Source organism: Sceloporus occidentalis, unplaced genomic scaffold (genome assembly GCF_023333645.1).
Source record: "Sceloporus occidentalis isolate IW3139 unplaced genomic scaffold, rSceOcc1.0.p SCAF_358, whole genome shotgun sequence".
In the NCBI taxonomy this organism is placed as follows: domain Eukaryota; kingdom Metazoa; phylum Chordata; class Lepidosauria; order Squamata; family Phrynosomatidae; genus Sceloporus; species Sceloporus occidentalis.
In genome coordinates this window covers 84,120-91,882 of record NW_028317338.1, presented here as the reverse complement: position 1 = coordinate 91,882, position 7,763 = coordinate 84,120, and the positions used below count along the sequence as shown (strand labels likewise).

Sequence of the window (7,763 nt, the reverse complement as noted above, 5' to 3'; positions counted from 1 at the left end):
TTGACTACAATTCCTATAATCCTCAGCCTGCCTAAGGGAAACGCAGTTCAACTGCAGTAGAGCTCTCCATCCAAAGCGTAGAAAACACGCAGTCTCCAAGCATAAGCGGCCGCTGTTTTCCAGCCCTCCCCCAGCCCATAACGCCCAGCAGTGTGAGGGCTGTGTTATTACGCAATACTCGTGCGATGAGGGTGTACTAGGGGGCAATTTTCAAAAGTATGTTTACATTCAGTTAATAAATTATTCAGGGACAGGAAATAGAATTGTTGAAAACAGACCCAGATATTTATTTTAAAAAAGCTGACAGAGGTAGATTTTCAGGTACTCCTTAGTAAAGTCATTAATTTGCTTCTAGAATTTCTTTCCTCTTCATAAGGTCAAGATGATTGTCACTCCTTGAAGCTCACGCTCCTATAAATAAAGAAGAACACATCTAGATGAACAAGTATTAAGAACGGCAATTTCAGTACACCACCTAAACATAACTGAATCTGTGACGGGCAGCCTACGCATGGAGATTGCGACAATGTCATGCATTTGCCTTCCTACCTTTTAGATTCCAGCCGTTACCGCTTATCTTATTCCATTTTTTAAAAATCCCAGAGTGCACTAGGATTAATGTCTGGTCTGAGGCTTTTAAACAATTTTACACAATAGTTTTAGGCAGGGATTGACTCCATGCATCGTTATACAATCAGGCACTTGTACATCAGATACATGCTTCTCAATTGCATTTGCGCTTGTAAAGGGTACACAAAGAAAAAAAATCTCTAAGCTTCGTTCTGATAAAAACAAGGTAAGCTGAGTGGTGGGCCATGAATTCGTTGAAAGCCAGTGACTGATAACTTGGGTCAGAGTCGAAGATCGAAAGGGCAAAGAATTTAACCCCTTGATGACAATTGCCGGTCCGGGCACGTCGCGGAAAATCAAGGCCTTAACGACAAATGACGTGCCAGGACCGGCACCTCTTTAAACGGGTGCAGAAAGCGATCTATTTTCGCTTTCTGCACCGAAACGGAGTTGCTGTAATGCCTCGAGTTAAAATACTGGCAAATTAAACCCATGGGGTGTCTACTTTTAAAAAATTTATGATTTGATGGGGTAAATTGAATTGGCCAGGTTCAACAATGTCCCAAATAACACGGGGGGAAGGATGGCCACACATCTAATTTCCAATTAGAAAAATGCACACGTACCAAATGTGGCCTTTTAGTTACCCCAAAAAAATGACAAACCCATGCATGTGGGGTATCACTGCGCTCAGGAGATGTTGAACACATATTGGGGTGTCGTGTGACAGCGGCATAAACCAGGAGCTGTAAATTCATACATAAAGTAGGTGTGTGGGGGAAAAATACACACAAAAAATACTACTGCAAACTTAGAAAAAATTCTGGTGGTAAAATGTGTGCATACAAAGAGTTAAAATACCAGCATTTAAAATACCCTGGGGTGTCTAGTTTTCAAAAATATATGGTTTTGTTGGGCACACTGAAATGGCCCGGCTCAAAGATGTACCAAATAGGGCATGGGCAGTGGATCCCCAAATGCCAAAGTTCAACATTGAAAAATGCGCATGCCCCAAATGTGGCCCTTTTGCCCCCAAAGAGCCAGGCAAAATCATTCATGTGAGGTATCGCTGTACTCAGGAGATGTTGCTGAACACATATTGGGGTGTTTTGTGATAGTGACATATACGAGAACCTTTTAATTCATACCTGAAGTAAAATGTGTGTGGAAAAACAAATGCAAAAAAAATTACTACCATAAAGTTTGACAAAGGCTGATGGTAGAATTAGTGCTTTGAAAGGGTTAAAAAATACTAGCATTTGGAATACCCTGGGCTGTCTAGTTTTCAAAAATATATGACTTGATGGGGTAAATTGCATTGGCCGGCTTCAAAGATACCCGAAATGGCACATGGGGGGAAGAATTACCAGATTCGGAAAAAATGGCTTTGAAATAGCAAAACGCTACCTGTACTTATTACCCCATAATGTGTAGAAAAAAAGCAAAAAAACATAAAAACATTGGGTATTTCTAAACTCAGGACAAATAGTAGAATCTATTTAGCAGTTTTTTTCATTACCTTTTATAGATGAGTAAAAGATTTTTCAACTAAAAGTTAGAAACAGTCATTTTTTTTCTAAATTTTTCACCATATTTTATACTTTTTTTAATAGTAAATAATATGATAATCAAAACAATGTCATCTAAAGAAAGCCCTTCTTGTCCTGAAAAAAAACAATATCTAATGTGTGTGAGTTCAGTAAACGGGAAAGAAGAAAATTACAGCTAAACACGAGCAGCGCAGAAATGTTAAAACGGCCATTGTCACGAAGGGTACAAAAAGTAAAATCAGCCTTTGTCACGAAGGGGTTAAAGCCATTTACCCGAGGACTACAGTTTTAACCCCTTAAGGACCGGGCTCATTTTTCGTTTTGTACCCTGTGGGACCGAGGCTGTTTTGACACTTTTGTGGTGCTTGTGTTCAGCTGTAATTTTCTCCTCACCCATTTAGTGTACCCACATAAGTTATATATTGTTTTTTTCAGGACAAGATGGGCTTTCTTCAGATACCATTATTTTGATCGTATCATCTTATTTACTATAAAAAAATTAAAAAAACATGGTGAAAAATTGAAAAAAAACCACATTTTATGACTTATTTGAAAAATCTTTTACTCACCTAAAAAAGCAAGTAAAAAAACTAGCTAAATAGATTCTACTACTTGTCCTGAGTTTAGAAATACCCAATGTTTTTATGTTTTTTTGCTGTTTTTTGTAAGTTATAGGGCAATAAGTACAAGCAGCGTTTTATGATTTCCAAATCTTTTTTAACAAATCTGGTCAGTCTGCCTCCATCTCCTCTTTGGAACATCTTTGAAGCCGGTTAACTCAATTTAACCCATTCAAACCATATATTTCTGAAAACTAGACACCCCAGGGTATTCCAAATGCTGTTATTTTAACCCTTTCCATGCACCAATTATACAACTACACTTTGTCAAACTTTGTAATAGTAATTTTTTTTTATTTTTTTTCCACACAAATTGTACTTTAGTTATAGATATACAGGTGCTGGTATATGTCACTGTCAAACAACACCCCAATGTGTGTTCAGCAACATCTCCTGAGTACAGCGATACCCCACATGCATGGGTTTGTCAGATTGTTTGGCTGGTAAAAGGCTACTTTTGGGGCATGCGTAATTCAGGTGGTCATTTGGTCATTGTGCCTCCCTCTCCTCTTTGGAATATCTTTGAAGCCGGTTAACTCAATTTAACCCATTCAAACCATATATTTTTGAAAACTAGACACCCCAGGGTATTCCAAATGCTGTTATTTTAACCCTTTCCATGCACCAATTATAGAACTACACTTTGTCAAACTTTGTAATAGTAATTTTTTTTATTTTTTTTTCCACACAAATTGTACTTTAGTTATAGATATACAGGTCCTGGTATATGCCACTGTCAAACAACACCCCAATGTGTGTTCAGGAACATCTCCTGAGTGCAGTGATACCCGACATGCATGGGTTTGTCGGGTTGTTTCAGATTTAAAATGCCACATTTGGGAAGTGCGCTTTTTTTCTCCATTTTGGTCAGTCTGTACCTATGCCCTATCTTTGAGCTAGGCCACTCCAATTTACCCCATCAGCCATTTTTTTATATATTAGACACCCCTTGGGTATTTGAAGTGCTTTTATTTTAACTCTTTGTTGAGATTTTTGAGAAATTTTAGCACTTGCTCAAAATAATAAACTTTATTTTTTTATTTTATTTTATTTTTTTAATACTTTTTTTATATTTTTTTTTACACATTTTGCTGGTACTGGATGGTTCATCTAGTGACATCACTGCATAATAATTTTTAAATGTTAGCACATTTTTTTTTTATTTTTTTTTCCATTTTTTATTTATTTTTATTTTTTTTGAATATTTTACTAATCACATAGTGATTAGAAAGCTGGGCTCCATTGACTTGCATGGTTGAATGCAGTACCTGTATTCAACCAGCAAGTGGAGCCAGTTCTCTAGAGGGTCTGGAGACCCTCTAGCGAACTTTTTCGTCTTTATTGTTTTATTTCCCGGGCCGCCGCCATCTTGCTTGATGGCGAAGATCACCGGCAGCGGCGGCAGTGACCGCTCTCCGGAGCGGTCACAGCCCACCCAGAGGTAAGTGTTTGGTGTCGCTGGATGCCTCCTGATCGAGGCATTCCAGCGACACCATTTAAGTTTAGGAGGCGATCGTTGATCGCCTCCTAAACGCTTTTAAAACGGGCGTCCGCCGCCATACAATGTATGGCGGCTGTTGACGCCTCGGGGAGGGGCCAGACATGGCCCCCGATGCCGATCTCGGCCTTGCTGAATGCCTCGACATCGAGGCATTACAGTAACGCCGTTTAAGCTAAGAAAGTGATCGTTGATCACTTTCTAAGCTTATTTTACTTTTTGACGGTTCAGGACCGTCAAAGGTCATTTAGTGACCTTCATGTCATGACGGTCCTGAACCGGCAAAGGTCGCGAAGGGGTTAAAGATAAGTACATATGTAGCTAATAAAATTGCATGTTCTGTGTATTTGAACAAAACTATAAACTCACTTTTCGTTTGACTTGTCGGCTCCTCGCTCGACAGACCGTAAAATGGAGCGTTCTGGTGACAGCGCGGGGGATTTCATTGTTGAAGTAAGCGGTGATGACGTACGCACCGATGATGTAGAGAGGCCATGCCGACGCAACTCTTGAACCGCACGTTCTCTGTCATAAAAGAGTTTTCATTACCAATCCCAAAGCTATCAAAATCTCATTCACAAACAAATACACTGTGCTATATATATATATATTATATATACACACATATATATACACACACACTAATTTTAGTATATATGTATTGCAATACAGACTTGCCCAAGCGTATTCTTGTCCAATAGAGAATACACATACAGAAAACAAAAACCCTCCAAAAATGACAGCTTTCTCAACTGTACAAATAAGAACAAAAAACTAAATCCCTAAACATGAAGTCTCACAGGACCATTTTTGGGCCAATACCTCAATACTCAACGGGCTTCAATATAAACTGCACAAAGCACAGGAAATATTCTTACCTTTCAAATCGCTCGGTGGTAAGCTGTCTTTTGGCAATGTCATAATCAGACTGTAGCTGGGTAAGTTTACTTCGAAGCATGGCTGCTTCTCGAGACTGACTGTTCCTTTAAATAAATAAATGATAAGTAATAGGAAAATGGCAACCTGCGATCAGATATGAAAACGGAAATTAAAGGTCCACTCCAGTGTCTGATTTTGCATGGACTGAAGTGCATTTTACTTCATACGTATTGGTGCAGCCATTTTTTTACAAAACAAGACTTTGGCCTCACTTCCCCCTCTTCATGTTTCATCTGAAGTTAAGTACACTGCTTGCGCATGTGAAGTAGTACGTGTTGGTGGAAGTCCCGCTAAATTCTATCTGTATTTTACAGACGAAGCATTCGAAACTATAGGCCTTCGATCTGAGCAATCCAGGCCTAGGGGAAACGGTAAATTAAAACAGACATAACCTTAACTATAAAGTGACAAATTCAACGTGAACAAATAAATACAGAAAATAGAGAGATAAGAGAAAATTGGCATTACTCCCATGATTAATCATATAAAAACAGCCTGTTATAATGGAGAATTCATTTTCATCTGGTGCCACGTGGTGATGTCACATAAGAGGGACAGCGCCAACAAGTAGCATTAACAATACGGCGTTACCGCAATGCAGACTAACGTACTCAAATGTATCAAGCAGACGAATATAGTCTAAGTTAAAATCAATGAAAGGGATTATCTTTAAGAAATATGAAATTATCTTTTTGTAGGATCTGTAACAAAAAACCCCCAAAAACTGGAAACTGTTCAGTGGGATGTAAAAAAAAAAAAATAGCACTGACGATGTTAAGATTAAAAGCGGCAACGCTTTTATAGCACTGGTGAAATATTTACAAAACCACAGGCAATGATATTTACGCCACTCGTTCCAACAAGAAACAATTCTATTACAATGAAAATGTATCTTAAAGTTAGAAGGCTTTGCGTGAAAATAAGCCCGTGAAAATTTTACCTGTTTTCGACAGGGAATATAAAACGTGTGTATAAAGATGATTTATTTGGAATTGATTGGTATATTTTATTTTGAGCTCCTGTTTATACATAGCCTCCATAAATGCATCCAGAATGAATGTTTGCGTGCGTGCATTTAATACTTATAATCAGAAGAAGAAGAGTTAGGAGGATCGCAGTCATTTAATGGCGGGAACTTACAGTTTACTTTCTGAAAGAGTAAGCCTGTCTTTTAGCAGCTGGATTTCCGATTCTTTCTCATGGGCCGCTAAGTGACTCTGAAACTCCTTCTCCCGATTAGTGGCCAGCAGGGTTTCCAGGTTCTTTATCGTGAGGCGTTCACTAGAAAGCTGTTTTTTCAGAAGCTCAACTTCAGACTTCATGTCCTCTACCTCATTCAGGACCTAAAAGATAACAAAAAACACAAGTGTATAGTTTGGGGAAAATTAAGACTCCTAGGACCTATCCAGGCATTTGGATTTTATCCTGCTCTGTCCTGAACATCTTCCCCACCCTCCATAAATCATTTATATTTATACATTTGTTTGCATTCTCCCAATACATGTGTCTATTCCTTCCGACCAATCTGCCATACACAGTATTATAAACCGATTGTTTAGTTTACATTTGGAAAGCCAGCCGGGCAACAAGATGGGTATAGATCATGATATGAACAGTATTACAAACTGAGCAAAAATATGTTAAGATGAGTGCTTGATTGGTGTCACTAAGACAATAAACCAGGAATACTAAGAAATCTAATATGAAATATTTTTACTTATATTAAAATACTTAGACAGGATGGTATAGTAAAAGTAAACAAACACTAATACAAGATATGTATATGAATGTTTACTACCGTTATGTCTAACATAACTCCAGTGTATTATACTCAACTACCTATAACATTAAAGAGGTCTGTAGATGAACGGTCATAGTTTTGGAGCCATTACAGTTATCCATTTGGGCTGGATTTCTCCGGCTATAATGTGAAATATTACACGCGATGTTTACTTAATGTATTTGCAGACACGATAGCATTGCAACCATGTGATCTTTTAATAAATGTAGCTTTTTTGGCCCATGCGGCCACACTCTTACTACGGTGAGGGTTTTGCTTGCCCTTGATGCTTACCCTTTCATTCTCCATGTTTCTGGCTGTCAGCTGTCTAGAGAAATGCTCTTTGTTAGAGTCCAACTTCACACAGAGCTCGCGGACAGATGCTAAATCAGATAACAATGATTCCTTTTCGTTTTGTTCTTGTCGAAGCTGTTCTTCTAGCTTTGACATGGCCTTTGCCATAGATGATATCTGAGATTCATATGCCTGATGAGCATTCATGTGCTGTAAAAAGCCCAACAATGTAATATTAGTTAGCAGATTGTTCATCTTGGCGACATTTCAGATACTGTTGATCCATTTTTTTTCTATATTTTATCTTAATCTTCAGGGTGATAACATAGTCCATCCCAGAACACCAAGAAGTCTTTTTTCAAAGCAATAAAGATAGTTTAGGTGCCAAAGCAAACGGTTTTAGTGTGTTATGATGCCAAAATATAATTAAACGTGCAAAGATTATTTTCATAAAAAAACATGGGTATTCGCTATCCTACTGTTCAAAGAAAATTAAGGTATAATTGTTGTAT

At 38.1% G+C, this 7,763-nt stretch overlaps 1 protein-coding gene across 1 annotated transcript in view; it reads right to left on the bottom strand.

Moving 5' to 3' along the window:
- Window positions 1-389: 389 nt before the first annotated feature.
- The window catches only part of LOC149273812 (centrosomal protein of 135 kDa-like), a 28,088-nt gene continuing 20,714 nt past the window's right edge, over window positions 390-7,763 (bottom strand). The window contains exons 21-25 of the mRNA XM_089505988.1: window positions 7,252-7,461; window positions 6,318-6,520; window positions 5,117-5,221; window positions 4,608-4,763; window positions 390-411 (exon numbers count right to left, since the gene is read on the bottom strand). Coding sequence (XP_089362114.1) covers window positions 390-411; window positions 4,608-4,763; window positions 5,117-5,221; window positions 6,318-6,520; window positions 7,252-7,461 — 696 coding nt within the window. The remainder of the gene's footprint in view (window positions 412-4,607; window positions 4,764-5,116; window positions 5,222-6,317; window positions 6,521-7,251; window positions 7,462-7,763) is intronic.